A 25362-nucleotide genomic window follows, 5' to 3' on the forward strand; every position below is an offset into this window, starting at 1 on the left:
TCTAGCCTTATTTTTTTTTAAGATTTTATTTATTTATTTGACAGAGAGAGAGACAGCGAGAGAGAGAACACAAGCAGGGGGAGTGGGAGAGGGAGAAGCAGGCTTCCCGTGGAGCAGGGAGCCCCATCTGGGGCTCGATCCCAGGACTCTGGGATCATGACCTGAGCTGAAGGCAGACGCTTAACGACAGAGCCACCCAGGCGCCCCTAGCCTTATTTTTAGACCTCTCCAGCCTCTGGGGAGCCAGGTCTGGTGTGGCCTGAGACATTGGCTTTTTTAAATTTTACTTTTTATATGCATGCAGTAAAGTGTACTCTTTTATGACTTTTAGTACATGGATATATTCATGTAATTACTTCCATAGTCATGATACAGAAAAGTGCTACCACCCCAAAAATCTCTTGTGTAACCCCTTTGTGGATATATCCTCTTCAGACTCCTAACTGCTGGATACTACTGATTTGTCCTCTATCATTATAGTTCTGTCATTTTGAGAATACCATATAAATAGAATCATATAGTATATAACCTTTTGAGCTGGCTCCTCTCACACAACATAATGCCTTTGTCCTTCATCCAAGTCATTGAGTATATCAGTAGTTTATTTTTCTTTTTATTGCTGAGGTGTATTCCATAGTATGGATGTACTATATTTATCCACTGATGGACATTTGGTTTCTTTCCACCTTTTGGCAATTATAACTAGAGTGACTATAAACACTTAAGTATGGGTTTTTGTGTGAACCTGAGTTTTCATTTCTCTAGGATAAATATCTAGGAGTGGAATTTCTGGGTCATGGTTAGTGTATTTTTAAATCTATAAGAACCACCGGACTGTTTTCCAGAATGGTTATTTTTGTCTTCCTACCAGCAGTGTATGAGAGTTCCAGTTGCTTCACTTCTTGGCCAACACATGATATTGTCAGACATTTAGTGGTATCTTGTGGTTTCAGTATACATTTTCCTAATGGCTGATGATGTTGAATATCCTTGCATGTGCTTAGTTGCCAACCATCTATCCGCTTTGGTGAAGTGTCTGTTCAAGTGTTTTGTCCATTTTTAGTTAGGCTGTTGTTTTTACTATTCAGTGAGTTATTTATACATTCTGGATATGAGACCTTTCTCAGATATATAATTTGCAAATATTTTCTCCCATCTGTAGCTTTTAAAAAAATTCCCTTAATAGTGTTTTATATAGAACAAGAGTTTTTAATTTTGATAGGTTCCAGTTTATCATTTTTTTTTTCTTTATGGATTATGTTTTAGTTGTTATATCTAAGAACTTTTTGCCTAACTCAAGTTCATTACAATTTTCTCCTGAGTTTTCTTCTAAAAGTTATATTTTTACCTTTTACATTTATATTTATGCTCCATTTTGAGTTAATTATTGTATCCAGTTTAGTTGAAAGTTCATTGTTTTGTGTAGTTGTTCGTAACATAAAGGCTATACTCTCCCAATTGAATTTCCTTTGTATCCTATTGCTGCTGTAAAAACTTTTCATACTTGATAGCTTAAAACAACACATATGTATTATTTTGTAAAGGTCAGAAGTCCAAAATTAGGTTCCTGGGTGAGAATAAAAGCATTTGTCAGGGCTGTGTTCCCTCCAGAGCCTCTTGGGGGAGAATCCATTTACATGCCTTTTCCATTGGCATTCCTTGACTTGTGGCCCCTCCTTCCATCTTAAAGCCAGCAGCATCTGCAATCTCTCTGACTCTGACTCTTGGCCTCTATAGTCATATCTTTTCTCTTGACTTTGGATCCCCCCCCCATCTCCCTCTTATTATAAGGACCCTTTTGATTACACTTGGCCCACCCAGGAAATTCACAATACTCTCCCCAGCTCATATTCTTTAGTTTAACCACATGCAAAGTTTGTTTTGCTATGTAAGGTATCATCTTCACAGGTTCTGGAGATTAGTACATTAGTACATGGAGATTTTACGGCGCCATTATTCTCTCTACCATAGTGTATGTGTGTGTGTCTATCTTTTTCTGGACTTTGTTCTTGTCTGTTGATCTATATGTATGTGTCTCTCCATTCATCAACACCACATTGACTTTATTGTTGTAGCTTTATAGTAAGACGTAAAGATAGTGTGATTCTTCCAGTGTTTTTCTTTTTAAAATTGTTTTGGCTATTCTAGTTTTTTTGTCTGTCCATATAATTTTAGAATAATCTTGTGTATAGCTACAAAGAAGCCAGGTAGGGTTTTTAAATGGATTTTTATTAAATCTCTAGACCAACTGGGAGAATTGACATCCCTACTATATTGAGTGTTCCCAGTCAGTGAACATAAAATATCTCTCCCATTTACTTAGATCTTGTTTCATTTATTTCATATGTCCTTGTAGCTTTCAGCATACAGACACTGAACATGTTTGATTAGACCATTGGTTTCCAGCCAGGGGTGATTTTGCCCTTCAGGGGACATTTGGCACTATCTGGAGATATTTTTGATGGTCACAGTTGGCGATGAGGGTGCCACTAGCATATAGTAGGTAGACGTCAGGGACACTGCTAAACACCCTAAAGTGCACAGAATATCTCTTTCCATAAGAAAGAATTATCTAACCCAGAATGTCTATAGTGCTGAAGGTTGAGAAATCCTGGGTTAGGTTTATACTTAAGGATTTCTTTGCGGTGGGTGGGTATTGTAATTTTTTTAAAGATTTTATTTATTTATTAGAGAGCATGAGAGAGCACGAGCCAGGGGGAGGGGCAGAGAGAGAGGGAAAAGCAGACTCCCCACTGAGCAGGGAGCCTGATGTGGAACTCCATCCCAGGACCCTGGGATCATGACCTGAGCCGAGGGCAGACACTTAACTGGCTAAGCCACCCAGGCACCTGGGTATTGTAATTTTTAAAAATGTTGGTTTCCAGTCATTCATTGCTAGTATATTGATACATTAGTAATTATTTGCTTATGCTGGTCATTATAATTTGTTGATAATTATATTGATAATTATTGATAAATTTGGAGTTTGGCCTACCATTTTATTACTTGTTTTATGCCAGTTTCCTCTTTCTCTTGTTACTCTGTTTCACCTTTACTGCCATCTTTTGTGTTATTTAAGCATGTTTTACTATCCCATTTTATCTATTGTGCCATTTAAGTCTATCTATTCATATAATTTTTTTGTAGTTGCTCTAGGAATTACAGTATTGATACTGAACTTTTTATAGCTTACTTAGAATCAGTATTTTACCATTTCAAGTGATATGTAAAAACCTTACTACCCTTTAAGTCCTTTTGCCTTCCCCCTTTATGTTTACAGGTTAACTTATGCATTACATCTGTATACATTGAAAACCCTATTAGTCAATGATTTAACTTTCACAATGATTTAACTTTTTGTCCATCAAACATATTTTATTTTATTTTATTTTTTTTAAAGATTTTATTTATTTATTTGAGAGAGAGGATGAGAGGAGAGAGAGAGCACATGAGAGAGGGGAGGGTCAGAGGGAGAAGCAGACTCCCTGCTGAGCAGGGAGCCCGATGCGGGACTCGATCCTGGGACTCCAGGATCATGACCTGAGCCGAAGGCAGTCGCTTAACCAACTGAGCCACCCAGGTGCCCATCAAACATATTTTAAAGAACTTAAGAGAATAGGCTACTATATTTGCACAGATATTTACTATTTCTGTTGCTTTTCCTTCATTTCTCATGTTCCAGTTTCTGTCTGCTTCCGTTTCCCATGTGTATGAAGAGTTTCCTTTAGCAGTTTTTTTAGAGGAGGTCTGCTAGTGACTAATTTTTTGTTTTCCTTAACCTGAAATGTCTTGATATTCCTTTCATTCCTGAAGGCTAATTTTGCTGATTACAGGATTCTAAGTTGACAGTTCTTTTCTTTTACCACTTGAAAAATGTGCCACTTCCTGCTGGCCTCCCTGGAAATCTGGTTTCTTCAAATTGTTTTTCCCCTTATACATAATGTATTGTTTCTATCTGGCTGCTTTTAAGATTTTTAAATTTGTCTTTAGCTTTTGGAATTTTAATTATAATGTGTCTTGGTGTGAATTTCTTTGGGTTTTCCCTAATCAGGGGGTTGCTCAGCTTCTTGAATCTGTAAGTTTATGTCTTTTGCCAAATTTGGGGAATTTTTAGTCATTATGTCTTTGAATACTTTTTCCAGCCTCAGACTTTCTCTTCTAATCTTCTGAGACTCTAAAGAGGAGTGCTAGATCTTTTTTTATAGTCCCATAGACCCCAGAGTCTTCTACCCTCTCCCTTTTTTTAGTGTTTTTTTCTCTGTTGTTCATACTCAATAAATTTTACTCTGTTTTCAAGTTGACTGAGTCTTTCCTTTGTCCTCTCCATTCTGCATGGAGCCCAGACATTCAGTTATTTTTTTTAATTCAGTCATTTTTTGGTTCCAAATTTTTCATTTGGTTCTTTATGTCCTCTATTTATTTGCTGAGACATTCTACTTTTTGTTGTTTGAAGCATGTTCATAAGTGCTCCTCGAAGCACTTTTGTGATGATGGCTATTCTGAAATCCTCATCAGGTAGTTCTAACATTTGTGTCAGTTGATTATATTCTTTTATTTCAAGTTGATATCTTAGTAGTCCTTGGTATAATGAGTGATTTTTTTATTGAAATCTTGGATATTTTGGGCATTATGGTATGAGACTCTGGCTTTTTAAAAAATCTTTTGTTTAGCAGGCCTCCTATGATACTGCTCCAGTGGGGATGGGCTGCTGCCTCATTACTTCAGGTGGGGTTAAAAGTCCAGGTTCTCACCTTGGCCTCCATTGACTCCTAAAGAAAGGGATTCCTCATGGCTGCTAGGTGGGGTAGGAGTTTAGGCTCCTCCGCAGGATGAAAGACAAGCTACACACTAGGAGAAAATATTTGCAAATCATATACCCAACAAAGGCCTCTATATCTAGAAAATATATAGAGAACTCTTAAACTCAATATCAAAAAACAAAAACAAAAAACCAGCCCAGTTAAAAATTTGCAAAAGACATGAACAGATATTTAACCAAAGAGGATATATGGGTGGAAAATCAGAATATGAAAAGATGTTCAACGTCATTGCTGTTAGGGAAACACAAATTAAAACCACAAGATATCACTATACACTTATTAAAATAGTTTCAAAATAAAGGGGTGCCTGGGTGGCTCAGTCAGTTGAGCGGCTGACTCTCGATCTCAGCTCAGGTCCTCGTCTCAGGGTCATGAGTTCAGGCCCCACATTGGGCTCCAATGTGTAGCCTACTTAAAAAAAAAAGCTTTAAAATAAAAAATAGTGATGATATCAAATGTTGGTGAGGATGCAGAGGAATTGGATCACTCATACTTTACTGGTGGTGGGAATATAAAATGGTACAGCCGCTCAGAAAGAGTATGGCAGTTTCCCTTAAAAGTTCAGTATAGAATTAGCATATGATTTACCAATTACTCTTGGGCATTTATCCCAGAGAAATGAAAACTTATGACCACCTGTATGAAAATTTCCACAGCATCTTTTTATTTGTAGTCCAAAACTACAAACAATGAAAATGTCCTTTAGAGATGAATGGTTGAATAAACTTGGTACATCCATGGAATAGTACTTAGCTATAAAAAATGAGCTATTGAGGGGCACCTGGGTGGCACAGTTGATTAAGCATCAGACTCCTGGTTTCAGTTCAGGTCATGATATCAGGGTCATGAGATTGAGCCCCATGTTGGGCTCCACATTCAGCGCAGAGTCTGCTTAAGACTCTCTCTCTCTCCCTCTCCCCCCGTCCCTTCCCGCCGTGCACGTGCATACTTTTTCTCTATCTCGAATAAATAAATCTTTAAAAATAAGCTATTGATACATGCATCATCCTTGATGAACCTCAGGGGCATCATGCTGAGTGAAGAAAAAGGTCATTCTCAAAAGATTACAAACTGCATGATTCCATACATATAATATTCTCAAAATGACTAAACTGTAGGGATCAAGTACAGATTAGTGGTTGCCAGGGGACAGGGATTTAGGTGTGGGGCAAGGTGGGATGGGAGTGAATATAAAGAGGTAGCACAAGAGGTTTCTTTTGTTGTGATGGAATAGTTCTGTATCTTGATTGTGGTGATGGTTACATGGATATGAAGATGGGATAAATAGCATAGAACCATATAGGCAACACATACAAACCACACACATACATGAATACACATTTAAATATGGTAAAAACTGAATGAGTTCTGTAGTTTATTTAATATTAATGTGCCAGTGTATGTTTTTGGTCTTGATATTCAACTACAGCTATATAAGATGTTATCATTAGGAGACACAGTGAAGGGTTATGAGTCTCTTTGTACTACTTTTGCAACTTCCTGTGAGTCTACAATTACTTCAAAAGAAAAAAGTTTTTAAAAATTAACATTTCTCTTGAGGTGGTTTAAGTGTAGTTCTCATGAAAGCAGAACATTAGGGAAAACCAATATGTGCCACCCCCTATGCTCAAAATACCACAAGGCCAGTGCAGCCAACACACATGTACTAATACAAACACCTACACATAATATACTCCTTTCTATTTCTCTGGTGTTTTTAAATTTCTTTCCTTTCTAAAATTACTTTTTTTGGGAAAACTGGAAGTAATCAACAGTTATTATTAGAGGTAGTACATGTTCTTAGCAGTGTGCTAACTCCCTTTTTTCTGTCAATAAAAATACAGGACAGATGATACTCACATTCTTTACACATTTACAAGGATGCTCCCAAATTTGACCAAACCAAAACATATTTTCAAGAAAGTAAGATAACACAACTTTCTTGGTGATATATTAGTTTTAGTCACTACTCACTCTGGCTGTGGCAAAGATATAATAGACTGTAAGTTATGAGAATTGCGTGCTAGCTGTAACTGTCACTTTTTTTCCCACTCAAGAAATTGTATTAGAATGCAGGTGAGGGGATGTGGTCTTATTATACAGAAACCCTGGAATCTGCTCAAATTTTTTTAAATTACTTGTGCCATACTCTATGCTGGTTTCAGCAGCACATTTGAGAGCATCTACTTTAGGGTACAAATGAAGTAGAATAATATGGTCCCTTGCCTTATGAGCTGCTAATATGGCTGTGGTATACTAGGAAAAATTCTGAATTTCAAGTCAGTCTTGGATTTTAATCCTAGCTCTGTTGCTTACCAGACAGATAGTTAAACCTCATGGAACCTGTTTCCTCAATTACAGGGTTGTCCATTGAACAGAATTATTATTTCATTCAGCTTTCACCTTTGTGAAATTACCTAGCACCATACGTGTCTCTGGTAACTGTTGTTCTCAAAATGTTTGTTTTGCCACAAAAGGTTTGTGAACTGAGGTTGAGAAGCCAGTATATCCATGAACATTGTACCTAGAAAGCAAATGATAAATATATAGTAAAAAAGACAAATACTGAGGTATAAACTGAAAAAGAGGAGTTGGAAAATGGAAAGTGCCAAATGGGCTGCAGGTTTCAGAGATGGCATCATGATGGGGATGGTATTCAGAGTGGGTTTTAAAAAATGGAGAGGAAGAAAGGTAAATCAGGCAGGCAGACCATTTCAAGCAGAAGCAAGAGCTTGAGGTTACATGATTCTGTAGAAGTCAAAATTGAGAAATTTATCATACTTCAAACCTGCTATTCTATTAGATTATATTTTAGAAGTTAGAAAAAATTTTAAGCAATTTATCCCATAGTGTTACGTTTTTTTTTTAAATTAACATATAATGTTTGTTTCAGGGGTACAGGTCTGTGATTCATTAGTCTTACACAATTCACAGCGCTCACCATAGCACCTACCCTCCCCAGTGTCCATCACCCAGCCAACCGTAGCACATACCCTCCCCAATGTCCATCACGCAGCCACCCCATCCCTCCCACCCCCCTCCACTCCAGCAACCCTCAGTTTGTTTCCTGAGATTGGGAGTCTCTTATGGTTTATCTCCCTCTCTGGTTTCATCTTGTTTCATTTTTCCCTCCCTTCCCCTATGATCCTCTGTCTTGTTTCTCAAATTCCTCATATCAGTGAGATCAGTTATCATAGTGTTACATTTTTTAAAGTGTTCCAACATCTGCTTTGTATTTTAATGATATTGTTCAACGTGCTTGGTTGCTAGGACACTTGTATACTTTACTTTGAAATCTTGATTGGTAAGATCTACGTAGCTCCTGTCAGCTGTCAGCTAAACTTAGGCTTGTTGACAATATTTTTTATGTTTAACAAAGATGAATGATATAATAATGGGACATTAACAAGAGCTGGGATTTCATTGTTTTTGTTAAGCCTTATAGAATTGCTTTCAGGGCGCCTGGGTGGCTAAGTCGGTTGAGCGGCTGCCTTTGGCTCAGGTCATGATTGCAGGGTCCTGGGATCAAGCCTTGCTTTGGGCTCCCTGCTCAGCAGGGAGTCTGCTTCTTCCTCTCCCTCTGCCCACCCGCACTGCTCGTGCTTTCTCTCAAATAAATAGATAAAGTCTTTAAAAAAAAGAATTGCTTTCACATGTTATTAATGTACATGAATTTAATTTCTTTAAAGCTTTGGCAGTCTAATCAGTTTTCTGTTCTTAAATGATAGTTGGTGTTTTTGTTACTATAACCTTGCAGAAAATGTGAAATGTGATTGAATATTTGCCTTGAATATATGAAAGCAGTATACCCATAATTTTCTTATTTTTTGGTGTATTCTCATGGAGAAATAGGTTGGTTTTTGAAAGCTTAGTTTGGTATTTAGTGGGTTTTGTTTAGTATTGGAGCAAAGGAATCTTCTTAAATTTTTATTATTGAGTTATAGTTGACATACATACAATGTCAATATTCAGGTGTACAGCAAAGTGATGCAACAATTCTATACATTACTCAGTGCTCACCACAAAAATGTAGTCACCATACAACATTATGTCAGTGTTACTGACTATATTTCTTATGCTGTACTTTTTGTCTCCATGACTTAATTTATTTTATAACTGGAAGTTTGTACCTCTTAATTCCCTTCACCTATTTCACTCATTCCCCCACCTCTTCTGTGGCCAAAAGAATCTTTTTGTGGGGCAAATAGATCTACCAGTGTTGTGTTTTTTTCCTCAGTAGTGAATCAGCCACAGATGCTTGTAATTTATCTGCTTTTGAGATACATTTTTGCTAAATAATTTTAGTTTTGCTCTTATTTTGGTGAACAAATAATTTTACGTATTTGATTGAATACCCACTAAATAACAAAGCATAGTAGTACTCAACAAGTGTGGGGCAAAAAAGGAATATGATATAGATCATCAACGATCTAGTAAGAAAGAAAAATATATACATTATAAATAACAATAAGGCAGTTTGCCTTAAGTGCCGTAAGCTCTGTAGCGATTTCAGATAATGGCGAGAGCATTTTGAGTGGATGATCAGGGATTATTTCATGGAGGCATGAGCATTTGACTAATGCATGTAGCTTTTAAATGAATATTAACATGGCAGTCAGTGTGAGTTAGGAATTCTGAAATGACAGCTCTCCAATGCCAAAGATTTTATCTTTATAAACTGGGAAAATCATTTCATTACTAGTAAATGATTAATATCTAAACATTCCCATAAATACTAACTTAAGGTAAATATTTGTACTTTTAAGAAAATATATTTGTATATGATGGTTAATTGCTGCTTTTATATTTTTAGGCCATGAATATTGTGGTCCCCTTCATGTTTAAATATGCTGTAGACAGCCTCAATCAGATGTCGGGAAACATGCTGAACCTGAGTGATGCACCAAATACAGTTGCAACCATGGCAACAGCAGTTCTGATTGGCTGTATGTGTGATTCTTTGATCTGTCTACAGGTGTTGACTTTCTTCAAGAGGGTTTCATCATATTTAGAGCAGATGACCTTTTTACCACAAACACAACATTTTGGATGTTTATCATTTTATGTGAGATTTTTGATACATAGTTTTTAAAAATTCTTTTTATGATATACTTTCTAAAAATTCTATAACAGCCTCATTTTTCAAGTTCTAGAAAAAAATAACATGAAATAAGACATTCTTAACAACCACTCTAATAGTCTCTTTATCAGATAAGCTTTTCATTAATTCTAGTTATTTTCTTGCTGTTGTTGTTAATTATTTAATGGGGAATAACTAAATAATGATATATGTACATTAATGTTTTATTAAATTATAGTCAATAGCCATGACACAAATTTACCATTTGTAAAGAACAGAACATGTTGCTTTGTTCCCTTATGCATTAGAAAGGACACTTTATGAGAATCAGGAGACTTGAATGGGGGCATGCTTTAGTCAAGGCACTTGATTTTTCAGGACCTCGATTTTATCATTTGCTGTTTGGGGGAATTGAAGTAGATTAAAATTTGTCCACAATAAGGCCATATGGACTGCTATTTATTAGAAGTATTTAGTTGGAAAAAATCTTTCAACATCTGGAATTTATAGAGGAAAATAACAATGAGATGGATCCATAGTAGTGGAAAGATTGGTACTCACTAGGCTAGATGCTTTCTTTCTAGGTTTCTTTTAATGTAAGTATTCTGTGATGTATTCATTTATTGTATAAACACTTTCTTACTGTATACTTATCATTTTACACTCCTATGATTCTAATGTTTTTACAACCCATTTTTTTCTTTTGAATGTATTGTTAGATGGTGTATCAAGGGCTGGAGCTGCCTTTTTTAATGAAGTTCGAAATGCAGTATTTGGCAAGGTAGCCCAAAACTCCATCCGAAGAATTGCCAGAAATGTCTTTCTTCATCTTCACAACCTGGATCTGGCTTTCCACCTGAGTAGACAGACAGGAGCTTTATCAAAGGCTATTGACAGAGGGACAAGGGGTATCAGTTTTGTCCTGAGTGCTTTAGTATTTAATCTTCTTCCCATCATGTTTGAGGTGACTCTTGTCAGTGGTATTTTGGTAAGTAAAACATTTTTCATAACAAGCTTTTATCTTACATTCTCATTAGTGGTTATTTAGTACTTGAAGCTGTTGTGCTATTGAATGCTCATGGTTTGAAAACAAAATTCCGTCGTATCAGAAGGGTTATACAGTTAATTTAATTATTTTGCCACAAGCTTCAAGGGACTGTCCAAAATCTTTATCATGTTGTTATTGTAAAGAGCTGGTCAGTTCTACACATAGATCACGTCATTAACTAGTGCTTGTAATTTTTTTGTTGGCAGAGATATTTGTATATGACTTTGGACTGGTATGCTCAGATTATCTAGATTTTTATTCGCCATTTATAACATTCTAAACAATTTCATATTTTGTAATTAAAAATGTATATATACACTCTTCTTTATTCCTCTTATGCTTAATGCTTATTGCATTATTTTTTATCAGCATTTGACAGTAGTATCAATGTGGCAAGTGTTTGGCTTTCTTCCCTTGCTACCAAAAGTAGCTTTTCTAAGGTATTTGATTCCTCACACAATTATTTATTTATACAACTTCCCATCAACATATTTTTATTAAAATCTTTTGACTGATATTTGTTGTTGTATATTAGAAACTATTTGGCAAGAACAATGACTGTTTATCATTTCTTCTTTGGCTTCTCCAGTATTACAGGTGTGGTGCCCAGTTTGCACTGGTAACCCTTGGGACACTTGGTGCATACACAGCATTCACAGTTGCTGTTACACGGTGGAGGTAAATATTTCCCAGGATCCAGGCAAGGTTCAGAAATTAGTAATGCATTTATGGCAAAAATTTCATGCCTATGCACATCTTTGTCTTACAGAACTAGATTTAGAATAGAAATGAACAAAGCGGATAATGATGCAGGTAACGCTGCCATAGACTCGCTGCTGAATTATGAAACTGTGAAGGTAATATGTTTAATTATACTTTCCCCTGCCTTTCACACTGCACACAGATTTGTTCTGCCATGTAATTGAATAGGTGCTGTTAAGTTAGAGTTTCAGATTAGGATAGAATCTCTAGGTATGAGGGAGTAATTGTACTTTATTATTTTTCTTTGTTTGGCAATTGCCCTCTCTTTCCGCCTCCGTTTTTGTGTGGCAGCATCAGAATTTTACCTTCTGAATTAATTCATAAGTGAGATGAGTATAAGTAGCACCTTGATTCAGAATGAACACTAAGCTAATCACACTGACATGTAAGTTCTTGACTCTCTACCAGAGTACCTAGCATAGTGCTTTTCATTACTTATTTCATTTATGTGTTCATTTTTCCATTTAACAAATATTACTGAATGCCTCTTGTGTCCAAAGCACTATGCTAGGTCTTGTGATGGGAGAGGGTGGTAAAAAAAAATGATTAACATTTAATCCTTGCCCTCCCAGAATTAACTCCATCAACTAGGAGAATTAAAGTAAGTATGCAGGTGACTATATAAGAAGGCTTAATGGCCATGGGGGCAATGAGAACTGTCAGTTCAGTCTCAGAGGATCAGGGGAAGGCTTTGTGAAGGAAATGCCATTAACAGCTTTTTAAAAAAAAATTTTATTGTTTTTAAGTAATCTCTACACCCATTGTGGGGCTCGAATTCAAAACCTCGAGATCAAGAGTTGTCTCTTCCACCGACTAAGCCAGCCAGGCATTCCCATTAACAGCTTTTTTAGATCTGGGTTTAAATTAACCAGGCATTCATCAAAATGGGATAAATTTCATGGACTTTTCAAATACAGTTCATTGTGGAAAACTGCAGGAGTACCATAGTCCAATGTATTGAAAGTCGGTTTTTAAAATGGAGTATGCAGTATAAAACCGTATCCATACATAAGGTCTGAAGAAAAGGATACTAATCACTTAGGAGAATAAATTCTAATTGTACTTGCATGTAATTACTATTTTTGTATTATGTTTTGTAGTATTTTAATAATGAAAACTATGAAGCACAAAGATATGATAGATTTCTGAAGACATATGAGACTGCTTCACTGAAAAGTACCTCTACTCTGGCTATGCTGAACTTTGGTCAAAGTGCTATATTCAGTGTTGGTTTAACGGCCATTATGGTGCTCGCCAGTCAGGGAATTGTGGCAGGTAATAGATCTGCAGTTTTCACATTTATAGATGTTTTACTTAACCTTTGTAAATAAAGATTAATGAAAGGAATGTATATATTAGTCTTATTATAAAGCATATTCAATAAGGTGCTTTAACATCCTTGGAGTACTTTCCTTTTTGTATCAGAATGTGTTTTCTTAATTGTATGATAATGTTTTTTTAACTTCCTTTTGTTTGACACTACAAGTTTAGTTAGTACTAGCTCCCTCATTAATTAGGACTACTGTTTATACATTTTGTGGGGCTACATACTGATTCTTTCAGGAGTAATTTCTTTTTTTAGCATCTAATATTTCTAATTTCTCTTGTGGACCTGGAAAGCAATGTAATTAATTTAGTGTTTAGTCCAAAGGACCAAAATGCAAACACTTTCTTTTTTACAATTACTAGTTACATTTTAATCTAGAAAGATTGATTTGTAAAAGTATTTCAAAAGTAAATAATGTCTCTGCCTCCTTTCTGTAACCTGCCCACTCAGGATTTATTCATTCACTGTGACCTTAATACATGGTTTATCATTCCCCATCACGATACTCATTTGCTCCAATTTTTTAATATATACTTTTAAAAAAATTTTCTATTTCACATTACAAAGAAACTTGCAACTGTCTTAGGAAGAAAAGAGAGACTCTAGCCATCCATTTCTATCTTCCCTTAAACCATTCTTTTTTTTTTAATATTATGTATAGTGTATGGGTGAGCAGTTCCCATTCTACTTACATCAAGTTCCCTGTATTCCTAAATCATGGATTAAAATGCTTTGAGATTTGAGTAGATCTTAAGAGTTGCTAGTTATATGCATTTTGAAGTATATTCCAGAATAATAGACTATAAACTTTCTATCTTAATCTGGAAAAGTTTATAACATCTAACTGCCCCCCCCCTTTTTTTTCCTTCTGCCAACTACATATTAAGGTACCCTTACCGTTGGAGATCTAGTAATGGTGAATGGACTGCTTTTTCAACTTTCATTACCCCTTAACTTTCTGGGAACTGTATATAGAGAAACTAGACAAGCACTCATAGATATGAACACCTTGTTTACTCTACTCAAGGTAGACACTCGAATTAAAGTAAGTAATCTATTCAGTACCTTTTTAAAAGCATGTGGGCATCATCCCATTAATAAGATTATTCTAAGGGAATATTTACATCACCACGTTAGCAAACTGGTTTCTTTTCTGTAGGAATTGGAGCTATCATATGTATTAAGAGGTTGTTAGAGCTTTTTACTTCCATGTTTAGAAACCTTACAGTGTTAGCAAATATTATACCTAGAAGCTACATTTTGTTAACTTGAATTATTTGTACTTGCACTTGATTTACTTCTGCTAAAAATGATATAAAATGTGTGATTGTCTTTCCTCACATCCTCAACTTCCTTATGCCCCTGCCCACCATCCCCCTACCTGCCCCCCAAAATTGCTCAAAAACAGTTTTTGACCTTAGGACTGAAAAAAACAAATCTTTAAAAGCATGCTTGGAAGTGGTCTAACTATACTTATAAACCTCTTCTTTCCCCATTTCCCCTTTTTTTCCTCTGTGAATTAGAAAATTGTCTGTATGGCTATATTCTACATGGTGTATAAAGTGCCTTTTTTTCTCTTCCCTACTAGGACAAAGCAATGGCATCTCCCATTCAGATCACACCACAGACAGCTTCGGTGGCCTTTGACAATGTGCATTTTGAATACATTGAGGGGCAGAAAGTCCTTAGGGGAATATCTTTTGAAGTCCCTGCAGGAAAGAAAGTGGCCATTGTAGGAGGTAGTGGGTCAGGGTGGGTAATTCAGTTATTTATAAAATTCTGCATCATTGATTGACGATTCCCAATGTAATATTTTTTCTTTATCATAATAAAATGATTATAGTGGTTTAAAACAGCGGTTCCCTAATGCCAATAAGAGCTAAATAACTTTTCCTTGTCTCCAATTTCAGAAAAAGCACAATAGTAAGGCTGTTGTTTCGCTTCTATGAGCCTCAAAAGGGTAACATTTACCTTGCTGGTCAAAATATACAAGATGTGAGCCTGGAAAGCCTTCGGAGGGCAGTGGGAGTGGTACCTCAGGTATTTAAAAAAAAGAAAAAACCTATTTGGGGGAAGATTAGATTGGTAGATCTTTTGTTAGAATAATTTGAATTCAAAGAGTCAATATAGGGGCACCTGGGTGGCTCAGTCGGTTAAGCGTCTGACTCTTGATTTCAGCTCAAGTCATGATCTCAGGGATCATGAGATCGAGCCCCACGTTGGACTCTGCGCTGGGCATGTAGAGCTTGCTTGGGATTATCTCTCTCCCTCTCCCTCTGCCCCTCCCCGTTCTGCTTGTGTGCAGGCTCGTTCTCTCTCCCCAAAAAAGAAAAAAAAACCAAAACGGTCAATATATGCTAACTAAGTAGGAAGCATTAGGCCCTACAGTTTAAATTATGTTACCAAAAAGACTAAAAAAATGTGAATGGAAAATCTGCATGATGGAAAGATTTTTGTTTAAGTCTTAGAAAGATAGCATAATATAAAGGAAAGAGCCCAGACTAAAGACAAACAGATCTGGATTCTAACCCCATCTCTAACCCTTATAAGTTCTATGGTCTTCGTCCTCAGTTTCCTTATCTTTAAAATAAGGATAATAACCATTTGTCTTACAGGATAGAATTATTATGAATTAGAGATAATATCTTATAAAGCACAAGCACAATGTCCATCACATAATTGTTCAGTAAATGAAAACTATTACTGTGATTTTGAGCAGTTTTTGACATAGTGAAGCAGTTTGGCTATCTGCTTCCATGTTTGTATGCCTTGTTTACCACTGTCCTCTTTGTGCCTGACCTGTAGTAAGTATTTAATAAGTATTTGTTGAATGACTTTAGGGGGAAAAATAAATTCAGAGCAAAACCTGAGAAGACAACAAGGATGCCTTATAGGATGTGAATTTTTCTTATGCTAAAAGCCAATAGAGAGACCTGGGAACAAGTTGCAGCCTAGAATCTGAATTAAGTTCTTGAGACAACTGTAAGAAAGGGATCAGACAGGGATATGTAACTTATAAAAGGTTCCCAAATGAACTGACACTCTGTACTGTTCTCCCTCTTCACTGAGAATCTCCAATGTTAGTGTGCATGAATTGCCTAGGGAGATTATTGAAATTCCAACTCTTTCACACACCTTAGTTGTGGTTTAGGAGGGCTGTGTGGGGCCCAAGAACCTGCATTTTTTAATGCACCTCCTAGATGATTCTGATATAGGTGATCCATAGAGTCTGTGTTGAGAAACACTGACCTGTATATAAAGTGAGTTGAATTCTGGGCTGTGTCTGCTTGGGGCTCAGTGTCCTCATCCATTCAACTAGATTGCTGCCATTCTCTTAGGCTATATAACAGTTACGCTGACCTTTTGAAAAATAAAACATTTTATTCACTAAGGAAAAATATACACGGTTAATAAGTGAAAGAAAAGATGCTGATCCTCACTGGAGGGCTTACCAATGCAAACTAAATCAACAATGGAATACCATTTTTCACCTGTCAGCAAGGATTTTAGAATTCATAATATCCAGTTTGGGCAAGGCTGTGTAAAATGGCTAGTCTGTTGTTTGGCTGGTGGAAGTATACAGTTTTCCTGACAAGCAACTTAGCAATATGTATCAAGAGCCAGAAAAATATTGATACCCTTTATTCCAATAATTCTGCCTCTAGGAAGTTTTAGTAAGGAAATTAACAGAGATGTGAACAGATTTTTATATGCAAAGATGTTCATTACACCATTATTTATAATATCAGAAGTTGAAATTCACAGTGTGAATATCCAACAATAAGTAGATGGTTAAATTTATCACCATAGGATCAAATGTCACACAGCGATTTATAAATACGCTGCTTGTAAAGAATATTGAGTGTCATAGAAAAATACTCAAAGTTTCTTTAAAAGAGGATACCAAGCAAAATATAACATCCCAATTTTATAATACTAAATGAATACATGTAACTAGAGAAGAAAGGAGAAAATAAACCAAAATGTTGATAGCAGTTATTGATACATGGTAGGATTATGGATTATTTAATAAATTTTTATTTTATAAATAAAATAAAATTTATTTTATTTATTTTATAAATAAAATAAAATTTATTTTATTTATTTTATAAATAAAATAAAATAAAATTTTATTTTAATAAATATTTTTTTGTATTTTCAAAGTTTCCAGGTAGCATTTGTTAGCTCTTTTTTGAATATAAAATATTCAAAAATAAGTATTTTCTCTTTATAGAACTTTAAGTTTATTGGGTTTAAGTACCATTTCAATATAAGAACATTTTATATTAGTAGTTGGTATAAAAATGATTAAAATATTATTTGAAGTAATATCTGAAACTGGGGCTGATTGTGATGTTAAATAAGATCTTAATTAATTATCTTGGCTAATGTGAACTAATGGAGCCATTTTATTTCATCTTACTAACTGTTGCCCTCCAACCATTTGGAGACTAAAAGGAAAGTGGGAGATGGATGTTCACTTTAAGTAAATTAGCTTTAGTGTGCTATGTCAGAATAAAATGAAATATCAAATGAATGCTTGTAGTGACCTTTCTCCAAAAAATATCTATAGTGTATAAATCCTTTGTTTTCTGTGTCCAAGTAAAAAAGTTGTTTTCTGTGTCCCAATTTAAAAGCTTCATATTCAACCTCATTAGTAATTAGGGAAGTGCTAATTTAAACAGACAGCACATTTTACCCCAAAAAGTAGCAACAACTGAAACTTATTAATATGCAGAGTTGTTGAAGATACGGGGATTTGACACCCTCATACACTATGGGTTGGAGTATGTATACTGTTGGAGCATTTTGGAAGACAGTTGGGCAGTACTATCAAAGGATAAGTATATGCTTACCTTTTTTTAAGATTTTATTTAAATGACAGAGAGAGAGGTGAGAGAGAGCATGAGGAGGGGAGGAGGAAGGGGCAGAGGGAGAGGGAGAAGCAGGCTCCCCGCTGGGCAGGGAGCCAGAACCTTTTAACTCATCAGTCTATTCCTAGGAGTCCTTCTTACAGAAATATGCAAGTGTACAAAGTCCTATATACAATAATATTTTATTCCAACATTGTTTATAGTAGCAAAAATTTGGAAACTACATTAATGTCTATCAGAGAAATAAATAAATAGTATCATACAACTGTTAAAAAAGTGAGGTAGGGGGCGTCTGGGTGGCTCAGATGGTTAAGGGTCTGTCTTATGATCTCCAGGTCCTGGGATTGAGCCCCATGTCGGGCTCCCAGCTCAACAGGGGGTCTGCTTCTCCCTCTCCCTCTGCCTCTCCCCCTGCTTGTGCTCGCTCTCTCTCTCTCTCAAATGAATAAATAAAATCTTTTAAAAAGTGAGGTAGGATTCTGTTACTGACGTGAGCAGTTTCCAGCGTATGTTAAGTGAAAAAAGCGATTTATAAAAATAATATCTATGTATAGTATGATCCCACTGTGTTGAAGAAAAAAGTATATGGCATATAGATGCATCAAGAAAAGTCTGGACCGATAATCAACAATTGTTCATGGTGATTAAAGCTCGGAAGGGAAATGGGATTGCAGGGATGAGGGGGGTGATAAAGGAGTTACCATGTTTTATTCTTTATGCCTTTACTAAGTTGTTTGAACTTTTTGTAATGAACATACATATATATGTACATATATATAAATCTTCTCCAGGATGCTGTCCTCTTCCATAATACCATTTACTACAACCTCTTATATGGAAACATCCATGCTTCACCTGAGGAGGTGTATGCAGTGGCAAAATTAGCTGGACTCCATGATGCAATTCTCCGAATGCCACATGGATATGACACACAAGTAGGGGAACGAGGACTCAAACTTTCAGGTAATCAGAGATTTTAGATCTGCTCCCACTTGTGTACTCCCTTCAAACTTTAATTTGTCAGAGCCATTTTCTAGAAAATGTAATGACAGAGTACACACCTAGTGCTCATCTAGTCACTTTCAAAAAGGTCCCAGTCTCAGCCATCACTAAATAATTCATCATGTTGGCAATAACTGTTCTCAAGTCATGAAGGTCTCTTTTTTTTTGCACTTGCAGCCGCAAACTGGAAATGCTTAAAATTAAATTGCTAATACATGCTCAGGTCAGCGTTAACTAACCATAATTTTAATATTAAAGGAAAGCCAACATCATTATTTACCTGAGAAAGTAGTAAGAGTAGGGAAAAGTAATTTGATAGTAAATAGTGTATCTCATCATAATTTCCTAGATCATTATGGGATGTTTTCAATACTTTAGACTTCCTTATACTTGATGTACTTAACTGCTATACTTTCATTACAGCCAGTTTCATTTTCATGTCCTTGTTGGTTCAGTGGTCAAATAAATTTTGGGGCTTGTACATTTCTATTTAAGTGTTTAATTATGAGATTGCTAGGTTTAATAATTATCCTACAATGACTGAACTTTTGGGGGATACATAAAAATGGTTTTTCACCCAAAATTATTTGAATTCCAAAAGCATGATATCTATGCCTGAAAGTATTAATGTAACTCATATAAACACACTATATCCTTTACATTTATTCTTTATTCTAGTTTAATTTAGGGAGGAAATATATAAATTAGGGATCAAGGTGAGGCAAAAAGAGAATAAAGAATACTCTGCATGAATTTTAATGAATCCCCATTCCTTTTCATTACAAACTGGCTTCATTTATTCACAACATTGATTAGGTACATACTGTGTACAGGCTAACATGCTAAATGATTTGAGAGTTAAAAAGATGAAGCATAAATGGACTTGCCATCAAGGAATTTGCAGTCCATTAGAAAGTTTTGATTTAGGTTTAGAAAATGTTAAGCAAAGATCATTTTCAAGTTAGGTTGGTTTGTAGTAGTTTTTTGATTAACACCTGGTAGTATAAGATTCTTGCATCATTCCAGTTCCCGTTTGTACTTCACCATTGCTGTTAACAGGAGTAGTGCCCAGCTAACTAGACCACCCCTGGATGATTTGTCCAGTTGGCTAATTCTAAATATCTCCAAGTTTTCACATAATATAAACTAGGCCTCTCAACATAAGACTGCCTCAGATAGCTATGCCACATGCCATTTTCCCATCGTTTTTTTTTTCCTCTCTGCATGCCTTTGGGAGTAGAAATAAGAAATTTTATTCTTGCCTAATATCCATTGCCCTACAGCTAGACCTTTTCAAATGAGCATTGTATTATTTAGTATCTATGCTAATATTTATGGTAAGCTGAACAGTGGTCAGAGTAGAAGTACATGTTGAAGGCATTGCTTCATGGTTATGATCAGTGGAAATACTAGAAACATAAAATATGTCTTTGTATTATATTTCCTTAAACTAAATTTTTCTTTACCAGGAGGAGAAAAGCAAAGAGTAGCAATTGCAAGAGCCATTTTGAAGGATCCCGCAGTCATTCTCTATGATGAAGCCACTTCATCATTAGATTCAATTACTGAAGAGGTAAATGATGATGAAAATGCAGAACTCAATTCTCAATGCTTAACTTTTCTCCTTGAAAGTTTCAGTAAAATGGCTACATTTTTTTCTATTTTGAATGAACTCTAGGAGATACTGTAGGGCAATATACCTGGCCCTTTGTCCCCATATAGCAAGTGTTGATAACAAGAATGCCAGGTTGCATTGAACTATCACATTGCTAAGTCCATTTGCAAAAGTGTCTCCTTTTGGAACCTTGTGACTATTGTGTTATCCTTACATCTTGCAAAGCTTGTAAGAATTGCCTAATCTGCTGATAAAGGAAGAATGTTTTAGTTTTTCTGCTATTGCTACTTAACACTCATGAAAATAGGTCATGTAAGTGATTGTGACACAGTACACACCAGAAATCCTTTCACTTATCATGGACCAACTCACTAAAGTACAAGTCAGGCACACACAGCCTGTGGTGCTGGTATAAATTTATATTCATTTCACAAAAAATACTGTGCAGCACCAAGAAGTTGTAACACTTGATGTTGTGGTACAACTCAGCAACTACATCAGACTTCATAACAACATCTTTGCATTAAATATAAAAGTCTTAACAATAATGATAATTTCATGAATGGATTCCCTTAATCTAGAACTGAAGATAGGCAGATACTATCTGTCAGTTACCTCCATTCATCTACATTTTACTCAAATATATAGGAAAAACCCAGTGTTGAAGGATAGGCTTAATTTCAGCTTTGCAGCATGTATGGCATTATATTTGCATATGTCATTAAGTTTCAGGTCATATTATTCAATCTGCCATATGTTTAAAACAGTTTAATATCTAAGTGACTTGTTTAGCATAAGGATTTGTTATATTTAAAGGGAACCCTGGGGCGCCTGGGTGACAGTCAGTTAAGCGTCTGACTCTTGATTTAGGCTCAGGTCATGATCTCAGGGTTGTGAGATGGAGTCCAGGATAGGGCTCTGCAATGGGCGTGGAGCCTGCTTAAGATTCTTTCTCTCCCTCTCCTTCTCCTTCTGTCCCTTCCCCCTCTCTCTCCCTTTCCTATTCATAGGCAGAGTAGGAATCTGCTTACAAGAACTTTATACTTACAAATGTATTATCCATGTTTACCACAAATTAAAAGTCCTAACAGTCATTATTTGAGTCATGTAGCTTTATTATATCACAGAGCATAACCCATTAAGAGCTAGTAGAGAACCTCCCAAGGGAATCAGTTACCAGAATATTTGGTAAATTTTAATGGGCCTTTTTAAAAGTTCCATAGCACTTAGTAGGATGTCAGAGCTTAAGTTCTTGAGAATAAGGAAGATGAGTCCCCACAAACATCACAGTTTTTCTTAGAATTGGCCCTGCATTTGATTTTCCGTCTGCCTTAGTAAAATATAAGGTCTTCCCTTCTTGGGTAGCCATCTACTCTTGATAATTTTATTCCTTTAATAAATGCAATGTTTAGAAATATCTGTAGGGAGCCATTGGGCATATGCCCAACCACACATTGCTATTTCCATCCTGCTAGCTATACTTAGACCCAGGTTTCTAAGTATAGCTGAATATATATACAACTCTCTTACACTTTAAAGGCAGTAAATAAAAATGTGTTTTCCAAACAGATTCTTAAATACAGAGAACAAATTGGTGGTTGTCAAAGGTGAGGTTGGTGGGAGGATGGGTGAAATAAAGGGGATTAAGAGTACACTGATCATGATGAGCACTGAGTAATGTATAAAATTATTGAATCATTATACTGTACACCTGAAATTAATATAACACTGTTAATTATACTGTAATAAAAAGTGTTTTCCAGAATTAAGAAGTCAGAATATTTTCCCCCCATTTCCTTCCTTTTGCTCTTTATTCAGTTGGCTATTCAGGGCCGGTGTCTCAGAGTCATTCCCTCTGTTTATAACTGGGGAGGTTGGCCTATTTCTTCCGGATCTTGGATATTTTGGAGGAAAAAAAGCATTCTAAAATCTTACTCTTCAGAATTATTTTGACAAAGATAGTCCCACACCATTTCAATGTGCCCTGCATAGAATGCTTGTGTTCAGGAAAGGCCAGAGGTATTGGGAGGAAGCTGTCCTTGCTTCTGGGGCAAGGGGAAATGGAGCTAGACATTTCATTCTCAGCTTTATTACACTGTCTTCTAAAATGACAGCTTTGCTCTCTGTGTAACCATTTCCATCCTCTTGCTGTTTTTCTTTTTTTTTAGTTCATTATGATATAAGGGTTTTTGTTCTTTTTTAATTTTATTTTAGTTCCAGTATAGTTAACATAGAGTGTTATATTAGTTTCAGGTGTACAATATAGTGACTCAACAATTTCATACATTATTCAGTGCTTATCACAACAATTGTACTCCTTAATTCCCATTACCTATTTCATCTGTCCTCCTACCCATCTCTCCTCTGGTAACCATTCGTTTCTTTTCTATACTTAAGAGTCTGTTTCTTGATTTGTCTCGGTCTCATTTTTTTTCTCTTTTTTCCTTTGCTTGTTTGTTTTGTTTCTTAAATTATTCTTATGAGTGAAATTGTATGGTATTTTTTTTTTTCTGACTAACATATTTCACTTAGCATTATACTCTCTACCTCCATGCATGTCATTGCAAATGGCAGGATTTCATTCTTTTTTTATTTTTATGGCTGAATTATTTTTCATTGTATATTTAAATAAAAACTTTCTAATAAATTTTTAAAATGGGCAGAAGACATAAACAACATTTCTCCAAAGAATACATCCAAATGGCAAACAGACACATGAAAAGATGCTCAACATCACTTATCATCAGGGAAATGCAATTCAGAACTACGAGATCTCACCTCATACCTGTCAGAATGGCTAAAATCAAAAACACAAGAAACAACAGGTGTTGGCGAGGTTGTAGAGAAAAAGGAACATTGGTGCCCTGTTGATGGGAATGCAAACTGGTGTAGCCACTTTGGGGAACAGAATGGAGGTTCTTCAGAAAGTTAAAAATAGAACTACTGTACGATCCAGTGATTGTGCTACTGGGTATTTACCCAAAAAATACAGAAACACCAATTCAAAGTAATACATGCACTCCTATGTGTATAGCAACATTATTTACAATAGCCAAGATATGGAAGTAGCCCAGCTGTCCATCAGTTGATGATGGATAAAGAAGAATACTTTTGAAAAGGAAGTTTGCTCAAGTTACCATACACAGTTGTCTTTGTTGCCCTTTCTGTCCTCTGAGTTTGAACTAATGAAAAGCAAATGTTCTTGTACCCTTTGAATCTCCTATCTTTCTATTGATTTGAAATTTTCTACATCCTATCACTTGAGTCCTATCTCATTTTATTTTTGTTCTCGTTGGCCAGATAAACATCATACCCAGCTATGTTCCTGATATCACTGGATTCATCATTATTGTTTATTTGTTTATTTTTAAGTATAGAAATATCCACCTTCTCTGAGTCTTTCTAATTTAAAGAAATGTTGCCTATCTAAAAGATAATTTTTTCCATGATAATGTCATATTTGCCTTCCCTTTTTGATCAGTTTTCTCCTCTTAGTAATTACTAGATTAGGTGGAATATGCTTGTGATATAAAGTTTATATAATAAAAAATTCAGGGGCACCTGGGTGGCTCAGCCATTAAGCTTATCTGCCTCTGGCTCAGGTCATGATCCTGGGGTCCTGGGATTGAGCCCCACATCAGGCTCCCTGCTCCGCGGGAAGCCTGCTTCTTCCTCTCCCATGCCTCCTGCTTGTGTTCCCTCTCTCGCTGTCTCGCTGTCAAATAAATAAATAAAATCTTGAAAAAATAATAAAAAAATAAAAAATTCATTGGCATTTTATATGTTCCTTTAAGAAATATATGATTATTTTAATTTGCATTTACCTAATCTTTTTTCCTACTTTTCTTGTCAAACTTGCAGACTATTCTTCGTGCAATGAAGGATGCAGTCAAACACAGAACTTCTATTTTCATTGCACACAGATTGTCAACAGTGGTTGATGCAGATGAAATCATTGTCTTGGACCAGGTAAGAGATTTAACTTTAAAGTTTAGTATGTGGGGGATTTTGAGGAATATGACAGAATAGGAGGATCCTGAGCTCACCTGTCCCACAGACACGTCTAGATAATCACATCAGTGCAAATAACACAAGAACACCCTGGCAGAACAGACTTTGTAGTTGACTGCAGACAGGAGGCCACATTGAAAAGGGTAGGAGGGGCAGACACAGTCTGGAACCAAAATCCCACTGAGATTAACCATGAATGGAAGGAACACCATAAGCATGGAAAAGGGAGAGGAGCAGATCCCACACCAGGCACCTTAGGCAGGAGGGGAAACTACACTGGAAAGACAAGTCCCCAAAATACTAGGCTTTAAGAAATTATGGGGCTTAACTTTCTGAGTTTTTACAGTCAGTGGAACATAATGCCAGGTGCTTTAAAAATCATCTGGCTTAGCTGTGGGAGGCCCACAGGGCAATTGGAAACTGAGGCTTGGCCTTAAAGAGCCAGCAAAACCAAAAAAAAAACCTACCAAGATAGCATAGAAGCAGCAGTTTGAAAAGTGCCTGATGTACACATGAAGGACATTTATTTACTAATCTCAGAATGTGTGCTGGAGGGGCAGAGATCTTTAGGAGATTTCTCTAAGAACAGAAGAGCTAGTGGGCATCCATTTCTCTGCCCCTACCCCCAGCCTAGATAGCTAGACAGTTGCAGGAATCAGCAGGAACACTCTTCCACCTATCTTGCCAACACAATGTACACCACATCCTGCATTCTGGGGATCTGCCCCACTTAGCAAGCATCCCTCCAAAGCAGTTCCTGCCAAGACACATACTGCAAGCAGCCCTGGCAGGGACCTGCACCACTCCAAAGTGACTCCTGTCC

The 25362-nt window shown here is 36.1% G+C and overlaps 1 protein-coding gene across 2 annotated transcripts in view; it reads left to right on the top strand.

Annotated features, from left to right (window-relative positions):
- The window catches only part of ABCB7 (ATP binding cassette subfamily B member 7), a 162001-nt gene that overhangs the window by 110911 nt on the left and 25728 nt on the right, over nucleotides 1–25362 (top strand). For both annotated transcript variants that reach the window (XM_032387827.1, XM_032387828.1), the window contains 11 exons: nucleotides 9634–9766; nucleotides 10620–10888; nucleotides 11538–11626; nucleotides 11718–11805; nucleotides 12811–12985; nucleotides 13925–14082; nucleotides 14626–14789; nucleotides 14948–15077; nucleotides 18703–18874; nucleotides 20383–20486; nucleotides 24390–24497. In XM_032387827.1, the coding sequence (XP_032243718.1) occupies nucleotides 9634–9766; nucleotides 10620–10888; nucleotides 11538–11626; nucleotides 11718–11805; nucleotides 12811–12985; nucleotides 13925–14082; nucleotides 14626–14789; nucleotides 14948–15077; nucleotides 18703–18874; nucleotides 20383–20486; nucleotides 24390–24497 (1590 nt within the window). The remainder of the gene's footprint in view (nucleotides 1–9633; nucleotides 9767–10619; nucleotides 10889–11537; nucleotides 11627–11717; nucleotides 11806–12810; nucleotides 12986–13924; nucleotides 14083–14625; nucleotides 14790–14947; nucleotides 15078–18702; nucleotides 18875–20382; nucleotides 20487–24389; nucleotides 24498–25362) is intronic.

The sequence above is a fragment of the Phoca vitulina genome, unplaced genomic scaffold, assembly GCF_004348235.1.
Source record: "Phoca vitulina isolate PV1807 unplaced genomic scaffold, GSC_HSeal_1.0 scaffold51, whole genome shotgun sequence".
In the NCBI taxonomy this organism is placed as follows: domain Eukaryota; kingdom Metazoa; phylum Chordata; class Mammalia; order Carnivora; family Phocidae; genus Phoca; species Phoca vitulina.